Below are 25882 nucleotides of genomic sequence, written 5' to 3' on the forward strand. Positions count from 1 at the left end.
ATTCCCAGTTGAATTTCAGATAAACATTGTTTATCTGAAATTCAAATTTAACTGAGTGTCCTGTATTTTCATTCGCTGAATCTGATAACGCTACCTAGGGGGTAAAATCATCCCCAACTGAGAACCACTGGCCTGAATCTTAATTTCTACTCTCACCTTCCCTCCCCTTTGCCACATGCTTGAGGTTCAATAGTCTCATTACTTATAACTTAGCCCGCTAGCAAAGTGAAAGAAATGTACTTTCTTCAATTTTAGGAGGCTTCTAGGCATGAAGGTAATTAATGCCAATGTCCAAACTTATTTACACAGAAAGGAACCAATGCATGCTTATTGGGCTCCTTTGGGCAACGCACTGGGCTGGAGGAATGCAGAGGAAATATAAAACACAGTACTTAGTGTTACAGTTCTTTCAGAATTTGACAAGCAGGTTTTCCAGCCCTAGCCAGAAGGCTCTAAAAAAAATAAAAGGCCTTAATTTCAGTGAGCTTCAATTTAGTTTGGAGCAAAGATAATAGATATGAGACAGCTTACAACACAAAATAATATATAATTAAGTGCTAAATTATGTGGTACGGACTACAAATGCTTAAAGAGCGGGCAGGGATGACTTTATGGCAAAAGGGCTGAGGCTCGGCTTTGAAAACAAACTTTAAAGTACAGAGTAGTTACTCAACTGAAATATTTGTTGACTATATGGATGAATGAATGTGTAGTAGGTACTACAGTGAACTATTACTCTGAGTTCCCCACCACCGTTTAGTTTCTCGATGACCCTTTCCCAGCCCTGGCAGCTCGGGGGAAGTAAGGTAGAGTAAAAGAATGCAGATAACCCAGAAGTCAATAATTAACTTTTGGATTTCAAAACAGTCTTTAGCAACTCATCTTGGAAGGATAATGTTCAAATAGGTCTTATGGTCCTCAAACCTTAGCTTTGAATAACAAAAGAAAAGTTACAAAAGGCTCAGAGCATAAAGTTTCTGCACTGATTAACATATCTGTGAAGAGTAAATGAGAATCAGCCTGCCTTGCCCTGCGAGGCAGATTCTTTCTCCAGAAGGAGCAGGAATGGAAGGTGAAGGGTTGGAGGAGAGAAGTCACTGGGCTGGAAATAAAGTCTATGGACAAGAGTTGAGGCGGGGGATGCGGACTGTAGCTCAAGTGGTTGAGCGCCTGCTTCCCATTGACTCAGCAGGGACAGGAGTTGAGTCAGTGCTGGAGGTTGCCCCCTCCCCCAGGCTGAACACTGAACTTCACCCGCAAAAGGGAGTTGGGTCAAGGCTCACAGATGGCCCAGTCGCTCCCTGAATGAATGCTAGCCATGGCCCTGCCCAGGGGATACATAGCAGCTCTCCTCACTCTCCTTGCAAGGCAGGCACAGACAAGCAGTGGCCAGATGTGACTCTGCCCTATCTAGATTACCCATGTGGATAGCCTGTTTTCTGCAACCCCAGGGGAAGGATGGCCTGGAAAGCCTCGACACCCATGCTGAATGGAGCCAGCTCTAGAATACCACTTGAACCAGGAGACAGCAAGGAAACACTAACTGGACAAAAACTGTTTGACCAGTGAGTAGGGTTTGAATAAAATGGAGGTTAGAACTAGACATGCCAGGAGGGAACATGTGAGCAAGTGTCAGATGTTCTGATGCGACAGTGAGGAAGCAAAGCTGCAGCAGTGGAAGCCGGGAGGGGAGTAATAAATAAGTGGTTGATTTTAGTTTTGAACATTTATCTTTATTGCTCATCATTCTTTCTCTGCGTTCACATTTAAACTTTGCTTCCTCTAGCTTCCTCCTTGCAGTGTGCTATTTTATACACCTTTTTTTTTTCTTTTTAGATAGTAAAAAGTTTTTCATTTCTTTAGATAAAAACATAATGCCTCCAAAATGTTGAGAAGAATGACTCACAAGATATATATTGCCATTTTTAATTTCCTCCAGAGGATACAATAAACTACTTGTAATCATTAGTTCTATTCAAAAATTCACACATTACCCACAGGGAATATTCTAATACTACTTTCACAAATTCATTATTGGCCAAAAGGGCTGGAAATCTTGGTTGAATTTAGCATTATTTATCACTATGGAGCAAAGGCAGCCTGCAAAAACTTGAAAAAATATAATTTCTGCCTAGTGGGTTTATACTCTGCTGTTCAGCAAATTAATTTAATACTTTGTGTCTCTTTATTAAACCCTAAATAGTAAATGCTTTTCTCTAGCATTCCACCCATGCACAAACTGATTTACTTCCCACTTATTTTCAAGAGCAAAAAAAGAAACTAGCCAAACTCTACAAGAACCTTTACTGACCTACATTTTTCCCTGAGGGTGTTCTCTTCATCTTCAATTTAGAGATCTGTTATTGAAGAAATCAAGGGAACAAGGAGTATTTTCAGTTTGACTTAGTTGTTTTTGTTTCAATTTTCTAATTTACAATCCTTAAACAGAAGGGTTGATTCAAACAGAATGATGCACAAAAATAAAGCAAACCTGAAACCTGAGCTCTGTATGTAACTTTATTTCATTTGCTCCAATTCCTTTTTGAATTAGAGAACTAAAAGCTAAGCGTTGTATACAGGGAAGAAAATCCCATCTCGTATACTTCGAATTAACTTCCAGAGAGCTACTTACTATTCCCATTGGTGGACCCCAGAAGATCATGGCCTTAGAACTAATTCATTCCTGTGCATGTAAACCTATTGTAAGTGGGTCTTTTGATTAAATCACTTCAGTTAAGGGCTTTTGATTAGATTGAGTGTACCCTCAATTAAATAGGATTAAGGGTGGGTCCTAATCCTTTTACTAAAGTCCTTTATAAACGGAAGAAAGCAGAGACACAGACAAAAACTCCTAGAAGCTGAGACCAACATAACCCAGGAAAGAGAAAGCCACAGGAAGAGAGAAAAAGCCATAGGCAGCCAGAAGCTGAAAGCAACGGAGCCTGGAGGGGAAGGTAGAGACTGGCAGACACTGCCATTGTGCCCTGACATGTGCCTGATTGTCCACAGCTGCAACTTGGGGAGAAAGCATCTCCTGATGATGCCTTGATTTAGACATTCTTCACAGCCTCAGAACTGTAAGCTTTTAAGTTAACAAACCCCAATTGTAAAAGCCAATCTACTTCTGGTATAGTGCCTTGGCAGCCTTTAGCAAACTAAAATGCCATTTTATCCACAAGTTTGATTATAATATAAAAACAACAAAAAAAGGACCTAAAATGAAGATGCAATAAATTCAGAAAGGGTACGAATTGGTTCAGATCCCTGAGCCACAGCAAGCTCTATAGTTACCTCAAACATGTATGTATATGCATTTATAAACAAAATAAATGTTCGCTAGACTCAGCTACAGTACAATTCAACATGTTTTTCAAATACATATTTTTAGTTCCTTCTTTGAATATGTACAGGGAAGTTTATTTCAGCCAAGACAGTAAGGAAGAATTTTAAATATAGAAGAAATTGGTGAGATCAGAGGAGCCACAGGACACCAGGTCAGTGGAAAATACAGCAGCTGTGTCTTGGTCTCCCAGCTGCTATGACAAATATCACCGAATGGGATGGCTTAACAACCAGAATTTATTGGCTCATGGTTTCAAAGGCTAGAAGACTTTCTTCCTCCAGGGTCAGTAGCATTCTGGCTGGCTGGCCATCTTTGGGGTTACTTGGTTTTTCCATGACGTGGTGATATCCTCTCCTTTCTCTTCCAGGTTCAATTGACTTCCAGCTTCTGGCTTCTCCCCATGACTTTTTCTTACTAGGTCTGAATTTCTTCTGTTTATAAAGGACTCCAGTCATCAGATTAAGGCCCGTCCTCACTCCGTTGGGCCATACCCTCACTAAAACAACATCCTCTAGAGATTCTGTTTACAAAGAGCTCACACCCACAGGAATGCAGACTTAGACCAAAAACATGCGTTTTGTGGGGTACATAATTCAGCCTACCACATTCAGCAACTTGAAGTGGAGGGTTAAGTTTACCTATTCAGTACTAACAAGAGGAATCTTAATACTATTTTTTTCTATTTATGCTACAAAAAGAATGGCTTTTTGAAGTCACTTGGGAATAATTTCCATTCTAAATTTTCAGTTTATGAGAGCACAAACACATACATAGGAAATGGGCCAGCATATGGAAGACTTTAAAGAGACAAAGAACATACATAAACAGTTAAGAACAACTTGTTTCTTAGCCCAAAGTAAAGGCATTGATCTTGTATTTGCAATAAAGATGATTAGGGAAGATTACAAGATACAAATTATTACCTTTACATATTTCTTAGAATATTCCTATTACCAATGAAACAATACAGCCACGGTCATTTGCTGTACTTAATTAAAACTCACTTATTTTTCATATATACTGTATTAGTCAGCCAAAGGGGTACTGATGAAAAATACCAGAAATTGGCTGGTTTTTATAAAGGGTATTTATTTGGGGTAGGAGCCTACAGATACCAGGCCATAAAGCATGAGTTACTTCCCTCACCAAAGTCTATTTCACTTGTAAGTTGGCTGCCAACGCCTGTGAAGGTTCAGACTTCCTGGGTTCCTCCCTTCCAGGGTCTTGCTTCTCTCTGGGTTCAAGGTTTCTTTCTTCCCAGGGCTTGCTTCTTCCTGGGCTCAGGTTTCCTCTCTTCCTGGGGCTAGCTTCTCTTCCCTCTGTGAGCTTACTTCCCGGGGCTCCAGCTTAAGTCTTTAGCATCAAACTCCAACATCAAAACTCCAACATCAGAAACCCTCAGTTCTGTTCTTTGCCATGCCCTAATCATAACTCAAACATGCCTAGGTACAGCTCAGATTACAAATATAATTCAGTATCTATTTTTGGAATTCATAACCATATGAAACTGCTACATACACTAAATCACTTTACATCAAAATTTTAATGTACTTATTTTATACATAAAATTTAAACTTGAAAATGAAGCAACTGATGTTGCTTTTACAATAATTTCCACTCAATAAAAGAAAAAAACACTCTGGTTCTATAACTCACAGGAATAGGTCACTGAAACAAATATTGGAAAATAAGAGTTCTTCATCATGAATACTAAAAAGGCAATATTCAGACACATCAGGTGTGTGACTCAATATTTGACCGCAGTAGAGAGGTTGGAAAGAAACAACCAACATGTTCTGAATCCTTCACTAAGAACCATCATCGGGCACTGTTGTAGTCTCAGCTGCAAAGGGGCTTACAATCCAACTGGAATCAATGCTGAGCTCCAAACTTTGGGAGAAAATACACATTCCATCCACTAGCAATCTGAAATGAAAATGCAATCAGTTCTTCTCCTATTATTTGGTAATTATGTGGCTACCTAGCTGAACTTCCATTTTCAGGTCAAATAGATTTTCTTGTCCTATAGAGTAGCTGTGGGAAGAGCAGATGACCACCTACATACTATGATTTCAGGGGTCCCGGGAATCATTTCACAGCAATTCTGCAACAGTTGTGAGCCGATGGTCCTCTTTCACTGACAACCACACTCTGAACCACAAACTATATGAATACACATGAGCAAGAGTCATCCAGCAGTTTAGAGAAGGGTGAGTGGTGCTCACCCCCCAGCCCCTGTGATCCCACCCGGCTCTCAGAGGCAAAGACTCTAGTCCTGTGGAGGTGGTGAGTGGCGTGAAGGGATGATTTTTCAGAGGGAAATGTGGAAGACAGGCTAGGGTAAGTAAATCTACCCAAGAAAACAAAATGATTTCCCAAGCTAAGGGCCTAGAAGGGGAGAAGGTCTGGACTGTGCTGAGCTTAAGACTGGATATCATAGAAGGCTGAAAGTGAAAGGTAGATCAGTCCCAACCTCTCAGAACTAGTCAAGAAGGAAAGAGCAACAGATGAGAAACCACAAACGATATTCTGACTCATTCAGCAATATTACAGAGTTCTTGCCACGTGCCATTGTACAGGACATTTCAGGTACAAAAGTGAATATGAAACACAGCCTTTCCTCAGGAAGCTCCGTCTAGGTGAATAACTTCCTTGTTGGTCTGCTTTTTTGTTTTTTTATTATTACTGAAATAATGATTACTCTAATAATGGCTGAAGTGAAGGATGCACAACTATGTGATTCTACTAAATACCACTGATTATACACTTTGGATGAACTGTATGCTTTATTAATATGTAGCAATAAAATTGATTTGTTAAAAAAAACAAACACTCTGTCTAGTAGGGAATATAAACATGGAAACAATGACCACACAGTGTGGAGGACTCACAATAGATTGCAGTGGTCTTTCCAAAGTTGGTTTCAGTCCAATGGGAAGTAGATAGCATGATATAAAATATATCAGAGAAGTCTCCTGCCAAAATACACCCTCTTCTTTCCTCCCACAGTAATATTTCCTGAAATTCTATCCAGAGATTAATTTGTGTTAGCAATAAAAAGAATTCAGCTAGAAAGGCTGTCATCCACATCTCAGTAAATTAGCTTAATAAGCCTTCTTTTCTAACATCTTGCTGAAATAAGCCACATGAAAAAAAAAATGGAAGTTTTGAGAGGTGAGGAACCTATTTGGAAGATAGGCACTCTAGCTGGGGAGAACAAAATGGAAAGGGTACCTGGAAGAAGGAGGAGGACTAAGAATGTCAGAAAAGAAAGGAGAACCTAATAATGTCTGTTCTCTTCAAAATTCTCCTTAGGACGGTTCCTTCCACCTTTTCTTCTCCCAGAGACAAGACTCTGCCACTATCTTTTCTAAGGCAAGGCTGGCATATCACTTAGAAGCTCGGGAACCTAACCTCATTTCAATTCTTCTGCCTTCCTGGAGCATTTGGGTGGTCGTGGTGGGAAATATGGGGGTGGAGGGGTGACAGACAAGGGAGTATAATGTGGCCATTTAACAGTGAAAGAGGAAGAAAGATGTGGGTGAATAAAGATTCAGGTAAGGAAAGGGAGCAATAACTAGAAGGTGACAAGCTTTTACTTTATATATATCAGAAACATTTCTATTTCCTTCTATTTGCTGGGTTAGCTACTATTCACAGCTCTTCATTGGGTCTTTATCATTTAACTCCAGACACAAACAATGTTTAAAATCCATGCTTCCCCTTTCACTTATTTGCTGTTCAGGGTACTGAAAGAGAAATTTCCAATAGTTCTAATTGTATTTTTGGTGACTTGGTTTCCTTGGATTCTATATTGTTTTAGTTTGCTAAAGACTGCCAGTGCAAAATACCAGAAATGGGTTGACTTTTCTCATAGGAATGTACCAGGGTAGAAGCTTACAGGTCCAAGGCTGCAAAAATGTCCAAATCAAGGCATCATCAAGAGATGCTGTCTTATCAAGTTGCAGCTATGGGCAATCAGGCACACATGGCAATGTCATCTAAGATGGTTTCTCTTAGAGATCAGCTGTGGGCAATCAAGCACATGGCAGGGTATAATGGCAGCCAGCTCACCTCTTCCCTCTCCTTAGGCCTGTAGCTAGTTCAGCTTTGGGCTGCTCCTTCTGTGGTTTCTCTCTGTGGGTTTCTCTTTTGCAGCTGCAGGCAATCCTGGAGTCCTCTTTCACATGTCAGGGTAAAATGGCAGCTTTTCCTCTTCTCCATTTATATAGGACTCCAGTGAAAGGATTAAGACCCACTCTGGGTTCCTCAGTCTAATCAAAGGTCCTTAAATGAAGCGATCTAATCAAAAGTGATCTAATCAAAAGTTTCCTTTTTCTATGGTCATGGCAGATGCGGTTCACTGCCATGTCAGTTGGCCCTTCTTTGGAGCTGGTGTTTCTGCGTGATGGAGCTGGACACAGATGGGATCTCTTTTCACAAGACTTTCATGCTACTTTACTGGAATTGTAGTTGGTGCTGGGGTTTAAGATATATCTAGGGGATTTGAATCTCTGGACTGACAATATGATAGCCAGGCCCTGAGCCTCAACAGACTTCAACTCCTGCACTCTGATTTATTGGACTTACCCCACTCAGCTAACATGGAGTTGAAGAATGTCAACCACCACACCATGGAGCCTAGAGTGCCTACAACTGAAAGCAGGAGGATTGCATCCAGTATCCATGTGGAATCTAAGCCTCCTCTTGACATAGATGTGCAATGGACACAACCAATCCAAGGTCCACAGAGAAAATGTGGCATTGGTGTGGGAAAAGTGGCCATGGTGGCTGATGGGGGCAGGGAATGGGAGGAAGAGATGAGATGTGGAGGCGTTTTCGGGACTTGGAGTTGTCCTGGGTGGTGCTTCAGGGACAATTACGAGACATTGTAGATCCTCCCAGGGCCCACTGGATGGAACGTGGGAGAGTATGGGCTATGATGTGGACCATTGACCATGAGGTGCAGCGATGCCCAGAGATATACTTACCAAATGCAATGGATATGTCATGATGATAGGAGAGAGTATTGCTGTGGGGGGAGTGGTGGGGTGGGGGCGGTGGGGTTGAATGGGACCTCATATTTTTTTAATGTAATATTTTTTAAAAATGAATTAAAAAATTAAAAAAAATAAAATAAAATGTATTTAACATTTTCCAAGAACTGGGGAAAAAAAAAAAAGTTCCCTTCACTGAATCTAACCAAAAGGTCCCATGTAAATAAATAGGTTTACATGCACAGGAATGGGTTAGCTTAAGAACATAATTTTCTGGGGTCCACAAAAGACTCAAACCAGCACATAGGCATATGAGTAAAACTGGATTAAATCTAGCCAATGCAAGATCAAAATCTTCAGGCACAAAAAGTTTCTAACAGGGAAACGGACTTGGCCCAGTGGTTAGGGCGTCCGCCTACCACATGGGAGGTCCACGGTTCAAACCCCGGGCCTCCTTAACCCGTGTGGAGCTGGCCCATGCGCAGTGCTGATGCGCGCAAGGAGTGCCCTGCCACGCAGGGGTGTTCCCCGCGTAGGGGAGCCCCACGCGCAAGGAGTGCGCTCCGTAAGGAGAGCCGCCCAGCGGGAAAGAAAGTGCAGCCTGCCCAGGAATGGCGCCGCCCACACCTCCTGTGCTGCTGACAACAGAAGCGGACAAAGAAACAAGACGCAGCAAATAGACACAGAGAACAGACAACCGGGGAAGGAGGGAGGAATTAAATAAATAAAATAAATCTTTAAAAAAAAAAAAGTTTCTAACATTCTCAGATGAACCTAAGTTTAAAAGAAAGCTGGCTCCAGAATAAATTGCTAAGCATGCTGTGGATATAATTTGTTTCATTTTGACAAACACTCTAGAAATTCACATAAACTCCCAATGAACTAAAAGTAAATTTCCCAGGGAGCAAAAAATACTTTCGGATAGCTTCAAATTAATCCTAAAAGATGATGGCCCTTGGAAGGAAGAAAAACAGTAAACAAATAAATTATGTAGTACCTAGGTATGAAACAGAAATTGTAGTTCTGGGTCAATTTAATTTGGTCAATTTACTTAACATAGTTGATCTGGAGGTCCTATTCCGCCCCCCCCCCCCGCCCCTACCCCCGCTCTGCTGTTTTTGCTGCCTGTGTCCATTTACTGTCTGTTCTTCTGTATCTATCTCTTTTTTTGTCTTCTCGTCTGGTCTTTCTCTCTAGGATTCACCAGGATTCGATTCTGGGGATCTCTGATGTGGAGAGAGGTCCCCTGTCAATTGTGCCACCTCAGTTCCTGGTCTCTGCTGTGCTTCACCTTGACTCTCCCCTTCGTCTCTCTTTTGTTGCGTCATCATCTTGCTGCTTGCCTCATTTGTACGGGCACTGGCTCACCATGTGCGCATTCAGTTTGCTGTGCAGGTACTCGGTTTGCCACATGGGCACTTGTGCAGGCACTCAGCTTGCCACACCGGGACTTGACTCACCACACAGGCACTTGTGCAGGTGCTCAGTTCACCACACAGGCACTGGCTCACCACGTGGGCACTCACATGGGCACTCAGCTCACCACGTGGGCACTTGGCTCACCACGCGGGCACTTGGCTCACCGCATGGGCACTCGGCTTGCTGCGCAGGCACCCACATGAGCACGCAGCTCACCGCACAAGCATGCTTTCTCTTCTTTCTCTTCACCAGAAGGCCCTGGGGATCCAACCCAGGTCCTCCCATATGGTAGTTGGAGGCCTTATCACTTGAGCCACATCTGCTTCCCAGAGGTCCTATTTAGATACAACCTAAAATACTAAATTTTCTTTAATGATAGGTTTTTAATGTGCAAGAAATAGAAAGAACACATTTCATCCTCAAAGTATTAGAAATCAAAATTGCAGTAATTAATGAAGTACTAGAACATGTAACTGTTTGAACTTTTTATTTTTATTTTTTAGGAGGTACTGGGGATTGAAACTGTGCCCTCATACATGTGAAGCAGGCACTCAATCACTGAGCTACACCCACTCTCCAAACTATAACTTTTAATAGCTGTAATTACTTTCATTCATCAAACTGTTTTATTAATTTGGCCCAAAGAGTATCAATACAACTAAGATAATAATTAAGTTTTCCTAAAATACACTTCACTTGTATGAACCCCCAAATGCCAAATTTCACTGACTGCATTAGGGGAAATAATCACTTTATGGGCAAATAATCACTTATTTTGTCCACTGAAACACCTTACTGAACGAATTTTGAGAAAAGTATGGAAGCCTTACACAAAGGTTTTCACATGCCAGTCTTAAACTTGGCATTATTGTAAAATGTTAAACATAAATTCTCAAATCTCCTTTTTCTCTCATCAATCCAACTATGCTATAGACAAAAGGGAACAACTTTTATTAATTTTCCTACAAATTAAAAAAGACCAATAAGTTGCAAGTTACACATGCTTTTAAATTACAAGTAAGCTGGATAAAATCACCTGCAGTACTCAAAGCCGAGGAATGGCCAATGGAAATTTCCTTCTATGTTAGAAATTCAATACCTTTTTTTCCCCCAAAGATTTATTTATTTATCCCCCTCCCACCTTGTCTGCTCTCTGTGTCCATTTGCTGTGTGTTCTTCTGTGTCTGCTTGTATTCTCATTAGGCAGCTCCAGGAACCGATCCTGGGACCTTCCAGAGTGGGCGAGAGGAGATTACTCTCTTGCGCCACCTCAGCTCCCTGTTCTGCTATGTTTTATTTTCTCTCCTCTGTGTCTCTTCTTGCATAATCTTGCTGCACCAGCTTCCACATCAGCTGGCACTCCTGTGCAGGGTGGCATTCCTCCACCAGGCGGCACTCCCACACGTGGCATTCCTGCGTGGGCCAGCCCTCCACGTGGGCTGGCTTGCTGCACAGACCAGCTTGCCCTCACCAGGAGGTCCAGGGCATCAAACCCTAGACCTCCTATATGGTAGATGGGAACCCAACTGGCTGAGCCATATCTGTTTCCCTCAATACCTTTTCTTTTCTCTCTCCTTTAAGATCTCATCTCACTTCTCCCTGCCATCACCACTCCATCATCACAAGTCCTATCATCTTGTGACTTTTCGTCCTTTGAAACTTGTGTCTTAGTTTCCAGGCTAAAATAAATCCTCCACAATGGGATGGCTTAAGGAAGGGAATTTATTGGCTCATGGTTTCAGAACCTAGGCTTTCTTCCTCCTAGGATCAGCTTTCTGGCTGGGTGGCGAACATCAGGTTTCTTGGCTTATATTCCTGCCTCACATGCGTGGTGATGTCCTTTCCTTTCTCTTCTGGGTTCCCTTGATTGCTGGCTTCCTCCTCCCAGCTCCTCCCCATGGCTTTCTCTTTATAAGGCCTCCATCCTGATTATTAAGATCATCTTTATTAAGACCCATCTTGAGGCAGTTGGCCACAACTTAACTGAAAATAACATCTTCGAAAGTCCATTTATAATGAGTTCACACCCACAGGCTCAGGACTTAAGATCGAGAACATGTTGCTGTTTTTCCCCTGGGATATGTACGTTAACCTACCACAACCCACCGTAAACAACTCCTCCACAAAGCCTTCCCAGATTACCCAGAGATCACCATGATCTCCTTCCCTCTTAAGCTCACAGGACCTGATACTTATGCCACTAATCTATGGCAGGGTAGCATTACTTGAATAGTACTCAAGCGTTCTGTTGATCCCTTGTCACAGATGCTGTTCTAGCAGGCACTCAGCCACTGGATGATGGATTGGATTAGCTGTCCCAAGAACTTGTGAATGTGGAACACAAGGATGACAATGCTGTTTATCCTCTTTATATCCCCACACTGGCCACTGAATAATATTTGATTACATGAGGGTTATGGTTATTTTATCTAGTTATGGTTATACTGGTGTACTGTAAGGTAGACACACCCATTTGTATGAGAGAAAGATCTCCCCTGAACTGAAAAATCATTTCTCAGTTATCCGAGTAAGAGGCTGTCTCTGAGACTAGAAGTGAAAACCAAGAGTGCTAAAAGATGGAACTGAGGAGCTCTTGCTTATGATAGCAGGTGAAAGCTCTCTGGTGGTAGACAGTTAAATGGTATTCTCACGCGATGACAATCAGGGAAATAGGAAAGAAGGAACACCAGTAAGGTGGCTGTTTTAGATTGCTAAGGCTGCTGAAGCAAAAATACCAGAAACAGGTTGGGTTTTTTTTTAAGATGTATTTTATTATTTATTTCTCTCCCCCTCCCTGCCCCTGTTGTCTGCTCTCTGTGTCCCTTTGCTGTGTGTTCCTCTGTGTCCGCTTGCATTCTTGGTGGCACCAGGACTCTGTTTCTTTTTGTTGCGTCATCTTGCTGCGTCAGCTGTGTGTGTGCAGCGCGACTCTTGGGCTGTCTGTGCTTTTACCGCGCGGGGCTGCTCAGTGCTGTGCACATGCCTTGCACGTCGGGCTCCCCTGTGCGGGGCACAACCCTTCATGGCACAGCACTCCTTGCATGTGGCAGCGCTGCGTGTGGGTTGGCTCACCACACGGGCCAGGAGGCCCTGGACCTCCCATATGGTAGGCGGATGCTTTGTCAGTTGAGCCAGATCTGCTTCCCGGGTTGGTTTTTAAAATAGGAATTTGTGTGGGGTTAAAAGCTTACAGTTCTGAGGCTGTGAAATGTCCAAATCGAGGCACCATCAGAGATACTTTCTGACCAATATTTGGCTGCTGGCAAATCCTGGAGTCCTGCCACATGGCGAAGCAAGATCGTGGCTGATCTCTGTCATTCCTTAAGTCCTTTCTCTCACATGGCAGGGTCAAAATGGCATCTTCCTTTCTCTGTGTGTTTCTGCTTCCAGTTCTCAGTTTATATAAGGCCCCAGAAAGAGGGCAGAGACCCAACCTGGGTCATGCCTCACTGATGTAGTCCAATCAAAGGCCCTAAAGCAATCTTATCAAGTGATCTAATCAAAGGTCCCTTACCTAAATCTAATCAAAAGGCCCCATCTAAACTGTGTTTATAGTACAGGTATGGGTTAGCTTAAGAACATAATTTTCTGGGGAAAATTTTCTTCCTATTGTCCCAGTAATGTAAAATAAGGTAATACCTATTATAGTCAGCAACAGTTTTAAAGAAATTAAATGTCTTTTGAAGAGTTACATAAAATTATATTCTTCAACGTTAAATACTTATGATTTATATAGATTTATATTATACATTTAAATAAATTTATATTACAAATGCTTAAAGGTTTTAGGTATAAATTCTTAAATTAACCTTAAATATAAAAATCTTAAGATAAATGAACAGTTCAATGCTACACATTTTGATATTTGCATAATGCTCCCTTGAAGGCAACAGGAGTAGAGTTTAATTCTCAGGTGAAATTTGTTGACACTTCTTGAAATAGTAATACAATTTCTAAACCCACTAGTATTGAATTTAGAAACTCTGAATAAACTCTGAAAAATGAAAGACTGAATCAAGTTTCTCATGTCTACATTAAAGAATATTTATTGCTTTTTAAAAAAACTTTTTAAAAAGATAGATTACATAAATGTTACATAAAAATATAGGGGATTTCCATATGCCCCACTCCCTACCCCTCCTACACTTTCCCACATCAACAACATCCTTCATTAGTGTGGTACATTTGTTACAATTGATGAACACATATTGAAGCACTGCCACTAAGTGTGGATTATGGTTTACATTATAGTTTAAACTCTCTCCCACAAAATTCTGTAAGTTATGACAAGATAAATAATGGCCTATATCTGTCATGGCAATCGTCATTCAGGACAATTCCAATGTCCCAAAAATGCCCCCTTATTTCACCTATTTTTCCCTCTCCCTCCCCTCAAAACCTCCAGTGGCCACTGCCTCCATAGCAATGATGAAAGTTCTTCCATTGCTAGAATAACAAGTCTATAGTAGAATAACAGTAGGTCTACTGTAGTCCATCATTCATTCCCCAGTCCTGAGGATTCTGTGATAGTGATGCCCACTCTGCCTCTAATTGAGAGGGGGCTTAGATCCCAAGGGGCAGATGGATGGGACTATCTGGCTTGCAGTTGTAGACTCTCTCTGTTCCTTGGGATGGTCACAGTCCATCATCATTTCCTTGTTAATTGTCCTGTGTCCAATGCACTGGAAATTAGGTGCTGCAACTCTGTTAGATTCAGGGCCTCACTGTCACATGGAAAGCCCAAAGACTTTAAGTCACTCAGACATAAACCTATTACTCTAGTACTAACTATAGGTTTAGATAGAAGGGTTAGGCCATGGAGGAGTACGTGCGGGAGTCCTGCCCCTGGCGGATCGTGGATGTTGCAGTGGAGCCGTCACCATGGGTGTCATAGGCGGCAGAGTCTTTCAAGCCACCAAGTGCTTTCGCAGTGCCCCCGTGGGAATTGGGCAGTTCAGAGGTGGTGCCAATTCTGTGAGGCTCTGAGCTCCCCAGACTGGAGGTAGCCTCGCTGTGTGGGGTGGCCTGTTCCCCACCACTGACTGCAGCCTGGTGCAGCTGCGGGGCAAGGAGGATCCCTGGAACTCCACCACCAGTGGAGCTCTGACCGGGGCCATGCTGGCTGCCCGCAGCGGCCCACTGGGCATGGTGGGCTCAGCAATGATGGGGACATCCTGTTGGCCCACGTCAAGAATGTCAGCATCCTTCTCACCAGCTACACGGCCCAACAGTTTCACAATGCACCCCGTTCCTGGAGGACCCCAGCCAGCTGCCCCCCAAGGAAGGTGCCCCTGTCCCAGGCTATCCCAGCAACCTGCAGGTAGATGGTGGTAGAGGTGACCATCTACCACCACCACCACCACCATGGGAGCCCCTCCTTAGTCCTCTCCCAGACGCTCTACCTCGAAGGGAGGGCTGCCTCCCAGTTGGCCCCCGGACCCCTCAGAGAGGGCTTCTACTCTGCTGCTTTGTCCCAGAGTGGGGGTGGGCATCCCAGCTGCCCTGACAGATGGGTCCCCTTTTTCTCAGGGCACCCTACCCTCACATCCACATGTAACACACTCTCACCCCAGTCCCTTTGTTTGGCACCTTGATAAGTATTTACAGCTGTTCTGAAATGCCAAAAAAAAAAAAAAAAGAAGAGGCAGAAGAACCACGTGTAGGGACACCACGACTGAGTCCAACTAAAGAATCAGTATTTATTTTAAATCACTAAATATTTATTTAAAACTATAATATCAGCTATGAAATCTGGAGTAATCATCTTTCCCTGGAGCCCCATATGTTAAAGTTCTTCCTTCCAGGATAAGAAAAATTTGTTTTATAAAAACTTCACTCACTATACTTCATTAAGAGGCCAAAAATGTTTACTTAGTACATCTAGGAAATGGGAAGTTTTGAGAGGCTGAAAACATTCAAAAATCATTAAAGTTATTTAACTTAGAAATTACAATAATACAAGAAAATAAAATACATTAGAAACAGACACTATTCCTTCTTTGATTCAAAATGTACTTACGGAACTTTGATATCATTATAGCAATAAATTATAATGCAGTATTTTGGGGTGGAGAGATTTTGGTTATTGTATCTTCTTCTTGATTGAATTCTATGTAAAAAGAAATTTACTATAAGGACTATTTTTGGTACAAAAAGTAATCTGATCCAAAAGTGTTTAGGAGGAAACCTTGAGGTTTTATAACAGAGATTTAAACAATCAAACTGGGGCTCCTTAAATCAGCTGGTATTAAAATATTAATTTTAATATTAATATTAAAAGAATAATTACAAAATGGCATACTGTCACTGTTACTGACATTAACCAAAATATTAGAGAAGTCACATGTTTTTTATACTTTCAGATTGGAATGGAAAAAAGTATGGTATGAATAAAATTGAAAATTATTAATAATTTTAAAAAATGGATCTATATAACAGTAGGTCTTCAAAATGAAGCAATGAAGCACATAACTGGTAAATAAAGTATTTTATCTGCAGGCAATCCATTGCATTTTTTTTTTTTTAAAGATTTATTTATTTATTTAATTTCTCCCCCTCCCCCGGTTGTCTGTTCTTGGGGTCTATTTGCTGCATCTTGTTTCTTTGTCCGCTTCTGTTGTCGTCAGCGGCTGTCCATTGCATTTTAAGTCAGTTACTTTATGGGAGGATCTCTGACTTATTTCTCTGGGGGCCTTTCGGCTGCACTGGCCTTTCTACGAAGGAAGGTGAAAGCCGACTTCAATGTGCCGTCACCGTTTTGTTGTGAGAAGCAAAGGAAGGTGGCCCAGAGAAAACCACAGAGTCCAGTATAAGCTGTTCTCCAGTGAACGGGAACAAAGCTGAAGTTGGTCAGCTGGAACAGAGTGAAACAATCTGTTAAGGTGTCATATAAACCCAAACCATGAATTAACATTCAGAGTGGGTTTGAAACTCACCTGCACAAAAGGCCAGTACATCAGACCACTCTGGAATAAAGAAAAACTATATGAGAATGCCTTTTAATCACAAAATAATCCCTTCTTTTAATCTATAAAAGATTGGGAAATGCCGGGAAGACAGAATACTGAGGAGGCATTGTGTTTCAGGCTAAGCTGATTAAATCAGACTATTTCACTAACCTAAGGCCTCTGGAGTAGATGAGGGGTGGGGATAGTGAAAAAGCTGTTGGTCACATCCCATTTTTATTAGTTACATTCATAGGTCCAGAACGAACAGTCTAAGAACCAGTACCAATTTTGGATTGGTTTCTAAATAACATTTATTTATGAATTGCAATTTTCCTGTTAGCACAAGCAAATGATAAAGAAGTATATTTGCAAAATACGAAATCAATCAATGAATTCTTAAAACTATACAAAAAAAAACAAAAACAAAAACAAAGCTATATCCATTCTTTATGGAATTGTTTGCTAATAATATATTCAAACTGATGACGGCCCGGGCCTGCGGAGAGCTGATGGCCTGTGCCCACAGAGAGCTGGCGCAGCAAGACGATGCAATAAAGGGAGACAAGCAGACACAGAAGAACACACAGCGAATGGACACAGAGAGCAGACAGCAAGCAAGCCACAAGGGGGGAAATAAATAAATAAATAAAATAAGAAACAAATAAAAAATATAATATATTCAAATTACTTCACATGCTATAGGACAAATTTAGCTAACATGTTTGTCTGTTATAAAATACTTTAGATATATTTATTTTAACAGGCTTTAATCTGTATATTCTGGGAAAAAAGGTATCATTATGGAATTTTTATTAAAGACAGGGATCTTTGTACATGAATTATAAGTCAGAGTACAAAAGAAAAATAAAACTAGGTCTTCAAGACAGTCCTTAAGATTGATACCACAAATTATTTTCTTACTTTTTACTAGTCTGTATTTGCTAAACTTTCTTTAATAAAGAGTTGGAATAAAAGCTATTTAACATGCATAGTAATTTTTAAAAATTATTTATTTATTTATCTATTTCTGCCACCCCCCCCAGCCCTGGTTGCTTGTTTTCTGTGTCTATTTGCTGCGTCTTCTTTTGTCCACTTCTGTTGTTGTCAGAGCACGGGAATCTGTGTTTCTTTTTGTTGCGTCATCTTGTTGCATCCCGTGTATGCGGCACCATTCCTGGGCAGGCTGCGCTTTGTTTTGCACAGGGCGGCTCTCCTTACAGGGTGCACTCCTTGCGTGTGGGGCTCCCCTACGCGGGGGACACCCCTGCGTGGCAGGGCACTCCTTGTGTGCATCTGTGCTGCGCATTGGCCAGCTCCACACGGATCAAGGAGGCCTGGGGTTTGAACCACGGACCTCCCATGTGGTAGACAGACGCCCTAACCACTGGGCCAAGTCTGCCGCCAACATGTATAGTGATTTAAGAATTTACTATTTTAGCAAAAGTGATCAGAAGACTAAACTCACCCATACATGGCTTTGCTTCTTATTGGAAAGATTTTCTTTTCTACCAGAAAAAAGCTAGTACCTAGCTCTTGGGCTCCTACTAAAAGAAATTAGGGCTCCTCAGAGAAATGGCTTATTCCAGGGATGGGACAGGGTAGGACACGATGAGCCTGGAACAATCTGTTATGCCAGAAAATAGTGAAGTGGTTAAAAAAATTAAATGATGGTTGGGGAATGAATGTGGCCCAAGCAGCTGGGCACCTGCCTCCTTCAAGTTTCCTGATGCCTCCTAGAGAAGACAAACAGACAACAAGCAGAAGGATGGGGGAGCCATCTTGGAGGGTGGGGAATAAAAATTTTTTTAAAAATTAAAATGATGGGACTTCTGCTGACCAAATCTGGGACAAATGAGCACCAAAAATAATGAAACATAATGAATTATAAAACCACTGGTAAAAACAGGACTCCCTACACTCAAACTGATAATACATAGGTAACTAAATCAGTAAATGGGAGCGAAGAGTGGGCTTTCATTTAGAGTAGAACACTGAGAGATACTTAGTAAATGTGGGACCAGTGGTGGAGGTGGAAAATCATCATTTTGCAATCATAACAATAAAGATTGGTTCAGGCAGAACCATCAAGGGATATTCTGATGGGGGAAAGGATGTTTATTTACCTGGTCTTCAAGTGCCTCCCTACAGATTATTCATTAGTTTCAAAGGAAAAAAGTAACTCCACAGCAGGAAATTGGACTCCTTGACACAGGACACGCCAGCTGGATATCGTGTCCTCCAAATGTGATACCGTGAGGACACACATCACCAATGGGGTGTTCCAGCCTGAAATGTCTAACTTGAACCATGAGAAAAGATAAGACAAACCCCAAAAGAACATATTATTATTATTATTTTTAAAGGAGGCAGGACCATAGTCTTCAAAAATATCAGTGTTGAAAGAAAAGAAGGGCTGAGGAAATATTCCAGATTAATGGGGGCTAAAGAGACATGACAACTAAATGGAATACCTAATCCTAGGCTAGATCCTGTATTGGAGGGAAAAGAAATGCTCTGAAAGCTATTTGGTTGGCTGACAAAAATGGTGAGTGGATGGTATTTTAGATGAAGGTACTTTATCGTTAAATTTATTGAATTTCATAACTGTGGTTATATAAGAGAACATCCTTATTCTTAGAAAATACATACATATCTTGTGATATAGGGTAATTCTGTATGTAACTAAGTCTCAAATAATTCAGAAAAACATGGATGGATGGATGGATGGATGGATGGAAAGGCAGGAAAATGGAATAAACAAATGATTAAACAAATGGGGCAAAAGGTTAACTATAGGTGAATCTGGGTAAAGGACACATGGGTTTTCTTTTAACTATTCTTGTATTATTTCCAAATAACTTTTTTTTGAAAACTATAAAAAAGAAGAATGTAATGTCAGATGTATTTCTAAGAGATAATATATTTCAGCCCCCATATTGCAGCTAGGGGAAGAAGAAAGAAATTGCATGTCCTCTGTGCTAAAGGATAAAAAAGACTTCATATACTACCTACATATAAATAATAAACAAAGTAGGCACTTCCTTTATACCCCTTCAACAAAAGAACCTGGATAGAACAGGGGACTGGTTCCTCAGCCACAACCAGCCAATACTTTCACATATCCCTTGTGCTATGAGAAAGCCTTTGTAACAGACTTTTTTTTTTAAGAAGGTACAGGGGACTGAACCCAGGACCTTGTACGTGGGAAGCAGGCACTCAACCACTTGAGCTACCTCCACTCCCCAGTAACAGCTTCCTATTGGACATTTCTTTTCTTCTGACTCCTACAATTTGTGCTCTTAGTTTCATTGATCGAGTTTGAATTGAGAGCCTCACTGTAACCCAATTTCTCCCATATCTGCTATCTCTAGTTTTGAACTCTGCCCTGTGCATCTTGAATATACCAAGGGCAGCTGAAATTTATTACTTCCAAAACGGGACTCATCTATCAACCTGTTCCCTTTCCGCTACCTGTGCAATTGCTCAAGCCAGAAAGTGTTGGTCTTCCCAGCTTGTTCCTGCTCTTTACCTTCCACTTCCAATCAATTATCAAGACTTATAATTCTACCTCCTCAATACTTCTCAAGTCATTCCTATGCCCACGGTTTTCTATTTCTTACTTGAACCTGGTTAAAATAATCCCCTAACTGGTTGCCCTGCCACCATCACTGAAGTGTCCCTGGCATGGCGTTCCACACTCTCCAAGATCCAATCACGTTTCCAGTTACTTTCCACTTACGTTTTATACTCTAGGAATACCAAGTTGCTTGTGGTTTCTGTCCTGCACACATACTGGAGTGTTTTATGCATTCCTGAGTCTGCTCGTGCTACTTCTGCCCCTGGCATGCTCTTCCCCTTGGTGTTGAGACTCAGCTTAGGCGTCACCTCCCTCAGGAAGCCTTCCTTGATCCCCACCCCACCTCCATGCTGTGCTAAGTGCCCCTCTGCTACAGGACCCCGTGTATACATGCAGCACAGCTCATAGAGTTCTAGTTTCGTTTCTTTATTTGTTGGTTTGTTCCACTAGACTATAAGTTCCTTGAAGACAGTATCTGTGTTTTATATGTTTTTTTGGTATCCTCCACTGACACCTAGCACAGTGCTTGGCAGAGGCTTTTTTTTTTTTTTAATCATGGGAGATCTTCAGGAAAGAGCCTAATGGGGCAGGGCTTCAGATTGTGGGGACCCCCTTTCTTCTCATGGGCCTAGATGAGACTAACTCGTTGTAACCAGGTCCTTTAAAAAGGCATGCAAGCCACTGAGCTCGTTTGTAGGACTGAGTGGGATAAACGTGCCTTAACAGGATTTTTAAAAAGACATGCTTCAGGGAAGTGGATTTGGCTCAACTGATAGAGCATCTGCCTACCACATGGGAGGTCCAGGGTTCAAACCCAGGGCCTCCTGACCCATGTGGTGAGCTGGCCCACGTGCAAGGAGTGTACGTGCAAGGAGTGCCACGCCACGCAGGGGTGTCCCCCGCGTATGGGAGCCCCTTGCGCAAGGAGTGCACCCCACAAGGAGAGCCGCCCAGAGTGAGAAAAGCACAGCCTGCCCAGGAGTGGTGCCGCACAAACAGAGAGCTGATGCAGGAAGATGACACAACAAAAGACAGACAGTTTCCCAGTGCTGCTGACAAGAATACAAGCAGACAAAGAAGAACACACAACAAATGGACACAGATGGGGGGGAGGGGGGAAGAGGAGAGAAATAAATAAAAATAAAATCCTAAAAAAAAAAAAAGTAATGTTTCCATGATTTATTAAGCTGCCTTTTGTCTGTTATTTTATGTTTTGAAGTTGAAATAAATAGGCATGCAAAGGTCCCCATGTTTCTGTCCCAAAAGACAGCCTGCATGTCTGCACTAAAGGAGGAGAATCAGAAACATCTGCAAATCCCTGCCTGAAACCTCTTTCTTTCACAATTCTGCTTGCTCGCTCTTTTTATTAATTGCTAGATGTATACATTGCCATAGGACCTATGACATAATAGAGAAGTAACCCAGAAGAAACTCACATTTGGATTTCAGCACGGGCTCATAATTTTTGCCCTTGGGAGAAAAATCAATTGTGAGCTCTCCTTTCCCTGCGGTAACTGTCCCCTGAGTACAGGGGTTCAGGGGAGGGATGAGGCTCCAAATCTTCCTGCTCCCAGTCCCCAAGTGGGTGATGCTTGGTCTGGGCTCAGTACACTCAACAGAAGATAATGGAAGCAGTGCAAGAATAGCTTGATACTGCTTTTGATAGGGAATTAAGCACATGGACCCTCAGCCAGTCTGTGTATCTTCTAGAATCCTGAAAACTCATCTCCTTGAGATGAAAACCCAATATGTTCTAGGCCAGAGGGAAAAGGCATCCCCGATTTTGCCAGGACTTAAGGATACTTTTCAATACATCTTCAACGAGTAAATAAAAATGAATTAGGATTTTATATATTTGTTCTGAGCAAACAGCAAAATACAATGGCCCTGGGAAACATAACCCGTCTCTGTAAATATCTCTGTGATGTTTAGAAGGTTCCTTTCACAGGGACTCAGCAGAATGTACACCTGGCAACACTGGCTCTGAATGTGGGAACAAGTTCATTAAACCACTCACATTCTAGTATTACCATTTTGCAATAATCCCTTTGGCTCCAAAATTTACTACATAACGTGATCACTCTTACAAGAAAATGCAATAGAAATCATTGCAAAAATTGACTAAAACTCAGAAATATTCCTTTTGTATGCATGTAAAAAAATACAGACACTTTTTTTTTCAGGAGGTAACAGGGATTGAACCCAGGACTTTGTACATGGGGAGAAGGCACTCAACCACTGAGCTCCCTACAGACACTCTTAAAGGATCTTCCCTACATCTATCAAAACAAATTTAAGATCTTTGCAAAAATATTGAGCCTTTGTTTGTAACAAACCGGAGCCATAATTTAAGAATATTTTTATTAAAATTTATTTAATGTTGAAAATACACAAAAAGATCTTGATTGCACTTTTTAAAGCCTAACTTACCTTATATGTATTCCAGAATTTCTGTTTGAGGTCCAAAAATATGTCATCCTTTCCCTGGAGTATACTCATACCTATTGCAAAAAAAGAGACCAAAAGACTTTTAAAAGATTCACTGGGAAGGTTATTGTTTAACAGTTCATGTTCAAGTTTAATCATTACTACCTATCACCACTATCTCCCTTCTGACCCTACAGTGAAAAGAGAACATAACTTCCATTCTAAAACTATGTAAAACTTTAAAGGAATGATACATACAGAGTGAGAATAGCAAGGTATAAAATTATAGAATGACTCTTTTTAAAAAGCTGTTAGAGAATTCACAAAACAACAGTTTAAGATACTGGGACTGGAGATTTTTCTCTTCTCTAACTTCAAAAAAAATTTTTTTAGGAGGTACTGGGGATTGAACCTAGGACCTTGTACATGGGAAGCAGGTGCTCAACCACTGAACTATATCCACTCCCCAACGAGAAATGGTTTTTTCCGTTTGTTTGTTTTTTAGGAGGTATTGGGGATCGAACCCCGGACTTTGTACATGGGTAGCAGACGCTTACCCACTTGGGCTACATCCGCTCCCCCCAAACGTTTTGTGAAATTTTTAAAATTAAAAAGCTTCAGTTTTATCCTTTGAAAATAAAGGCTGATGCACTCTCGGTATTCTGGCAACCACGAATTTCCCATCACAAAATTTTAAAAAAATTAAGATGAAAGAAAAAACAATTTCCCATCAGTATTATTCTACTCAGAGTTCAAAAGTAGAGTACCAGCTCAGCCTTCCTAAAAACACTTTGAAAACGCTGGGCTTCAACATCCCTGAAGAGAAGGTCACGGAGCAAGGACAAAACCCTCCTATTTTAAGAAGGATGTAAAAATGAGGTGGCTTTGAAAATTCTCCCCGCATCGTACTGGGAGGAAGGGAAAATAAGGGCGATTCTTACAAGCAGACTCATAAAAAAAAAACGCTACCAATCAAAGGTGATAATATATTCCACTTAGCAGCATTAATTAAGGGTGAAGCCTCTTGTGTGCCTTATTTCATGTGCCCTTCCTAGCCATCCTACAAAATGGGTAGTTACAGCAGAGGAAAGGAGCTCAGGTAAGTTACTAGCAGGTGGAGACCTGCCCAGGGGTCTGATTCCTGAACAGGTAATTCTAAATCACCATTACTACACTGGCTCCCCGAAGTGGTCCTGGCACAAATGCTCCCCCGGTTCATGCAATTTCCAAGTCTTTTGAGCCTTAAAGAAACGTCCAATGCACCCCCTCCCACCTTCCCCCTTTGTTTCAAAAGGGGAGAGGGAACCTGGGCCAGAAATCTGAAAAGCAAAACCAAAGCAGCAATTGGAGCAAGAATCTGCTTCAGGAGCCTCAAGCCGGAAGCACAGGCCTCTTCCAGCCCCTGCTACTGCAGCGCTTTCAGGTTCCAGGCACACTGACAACACCGTCACCATTAGAGTGTCGTGGTAATGGCGCAGAACATGGGTTCTGTTGACTTTCGGAAGTCACTTAACTCCTGCGAACTTCAGTTTCCTCCTCCTTAACTTGGGAATAATAAGAGTACCTGCCACACTGCATTGTTTGAAAATTAAATGGGAATCTGGTCTAGACAGTCCCAGCTCCCAAATCCGTCACCAATTTCAAGGCCACTGTGTGCACATTCAGTCCCCAAGTCACACCCTATGACCAGGCACTATTTTCTAATAAGGGGGACTCCCCCCCGCCCCCTTTATTTTTAAAGACGTTCTAGATTACAGAAAAGTTACACAGAAAATATTTGGGATTCTCATATACCCCACCCCCCCTCCCATTTTCCCTCATTAATAACATATTTACTTAGTGTGTACATTTGTTACAATTGATGAACACATACAGAACCATGCCTATAGTTTACACTACAGTTTGCACTTTGCACTGTACACTTTCACAGGTTTTGACAAAATGCATAATGGCCTGTACCCGTCATTGCAATATCATGCAGTACAATTCCAATGTCCCCAAAATGCCATTACACCCATCCTTCCCTCTCCCTCCCCTCAGAACCTCCAGCAGGGCTTTCTGATAAGAGGAGCGGGCCCTGCCCTCGGGCTCCCATCCTCCGGACCCTCCTGAACCCGCCAGCCCCGTGCTTTGACCAGGACTGCCGCGGGGAACCAGGTCCTTCAAGTTTTCTGCGGGGTTTATGGGACACCCAGAACTATGCTGCTATGGGGTTGAGAGGTGGGTCCTCGACATCCCCGTGGGACTTTTTCTGGATTAAATGGTGGCGCCCCAGCCCTCGACCCTGCCCCCATTTCCGGCCTAAGCCCCAGACGCCCCTGCATCCCCGTCCCGACCCCGGTCCTGGTCCCCTGGGCCACTGGCCCTCGGACCCCCTAACCTTCTGAACCCCGGACGGCCTGACCCCCGGCCCCTCCCGCCACCGGCTCCCCAACTTCGCCCTCTCAGCCCCGGCCAAGAGTCGCCGTCCCGGTGCCCGCCCGGGTCCCTAGACCCCCTGCCCCTGCAGGGACCCCTCCAGTCCCGAGTCTCTGACCCCCTCACCGGCATAGAAGGCGGAGACAGCGACCGGCGCGCCGAGCGTCTGGTCGCACAGCACCTTGGCCAGGACGGCGCGCGGCGCACGGCCGGGCAGCGCGCGCTCCAGCAGGCGCAGCCACACGTAGTTGAAGTTGGCGTGGAAGGCCACAGCCACGGTGGCCACGCACCGCGTCTGGCGCCAGTCGGCGCGGCCGCCCTGCAGCCGCTGCTGCAGCGCGTCGCCGCCCGAGAAGAGCGCGGCGTAGAGCAGCACGTTCGTGGGCCACGGGTAGCGCTGGGCCGCGCGCGGCAGCGCCCGCCACCAGCCCGCCATGCCCGCGCGCCCCGGGCGCCCGCCAGCCTCGGCGCAGCACCACGGGCTGGCCCGCGCGCCCCAGCCGGCGGGCGAGCCCCGGGCAGCACCGCCGTCGGGGCCACGCCCGCGCGCCGCCCCGGCGCCCGCACCGCCTCCTCCACGCTCTCCGCCCGCTCCCCGCCGCCCGCACCGCCTCCTCCACGCTCTCCTTCTGCTCCCCGCCGCCTCCACCTGCAGCTCCTGACGCTCGAGAGCGATTGGGCGCCCTGCGCACGCCCAGTCCTCGCGGCCCAATCCCGGGGCCTCTGCGGCGGGGGGAGCGGTTGAAAAGGGGCC

At 43.0% G+C, this 25882-nt stretch overlaps 1 protein-coding gene, 1 non-coding gene and 1 pseudogene across 2 annotated transcripts; 2 read left to right on the plus strand and 1 right to left on the minus strand.

The window, feature by feature from the left end:
• Positions 1-393: 393 nt before the first annotated feature.
• On the plus strand, positions 394-455 carry LOC111758737 (U7 small nuclear RNA). The gene has a single exon (XR_002792908.1). It is a non-coding gene; the product is annotated as a U7 small nuclear RNA (small nuclear RNA).
• Positions 456-14575: 14120 nt separating this feature from the next.
• LOC101444364 (mitochondrial import inner membrane translocase subunit Tim17-B pseudogene) lies at positions 14576-15265 on the plus strand (annotated as a pseudogene).
• Positions 15266-15457: 192 nt separating this feature from the next.
• MPV17L (MPV17 mitochondrial inner membrane protein like) lies at positions 15458-25650 on the minus strand. The gene is made up of 4 exons (XM_004485182.4): positions 25255-25650; positions 22714-22784; positions 16695-16724; positions 15458-16612 (listed from the first exon to the last, which is right to left on the minus strand). The coding sequence occupies exons 1-4, from the start codon at positions 25562-25564 to the stop codon at positions 16436-16438; spliced, it is 588 nt and encodes a 195-aa protein (XP_004485239.3). The 5' UTR covers positions 25565-25650; the 3' UTR covers positions 15458-16435.
• Between the last annotated feature and the right edge of the window lie 232 nt (positions 25651-25882).

The sequence above is a fragment of the Dasypus novemcinctus genome, chromosome 23 (genome assembly GCF_030445035.2).
Source record: "Dasypus novemcinctus isolate mDasNov1 chromosome 23, mDasNov1.1.hap2, whole genome shotgun sequence".
Lineage (NCBI taxonomy): Eukaryota > Metazoa > Chordata > Mammalia > Cingulata > Dasypodidae > Dasypus > Dasypus novemcinctus.

What these genes read in the sequence shown, in the direction of transcription:
- MPV17L (XM_004485182.4), bottom strand. Translation starts at nt 25,564, where the DNA reads ATGGCGGGCTGGTGGCGGGCGCTGCCGCGCGCGGCCCAGCGCTACCCG. An exon ending in TGTCTCCGCCTTCTATGCCG is followed by an intron (nt 22,785 to 25,254) that starts GTGAGGGGGTCA and finishes TTTTTGCAATAG; the next exon opens with GTATGAGTATACTCCAGGGA. An exon ending in AATTCTGGAATACATATAAG is followed by an intron (nt 16,725 to 22,713) that starts GTAAGTTAGGCT and finishes TCTTTATTCCAG; the next exon opens with AGTGGTCTGATGTACTGGCC.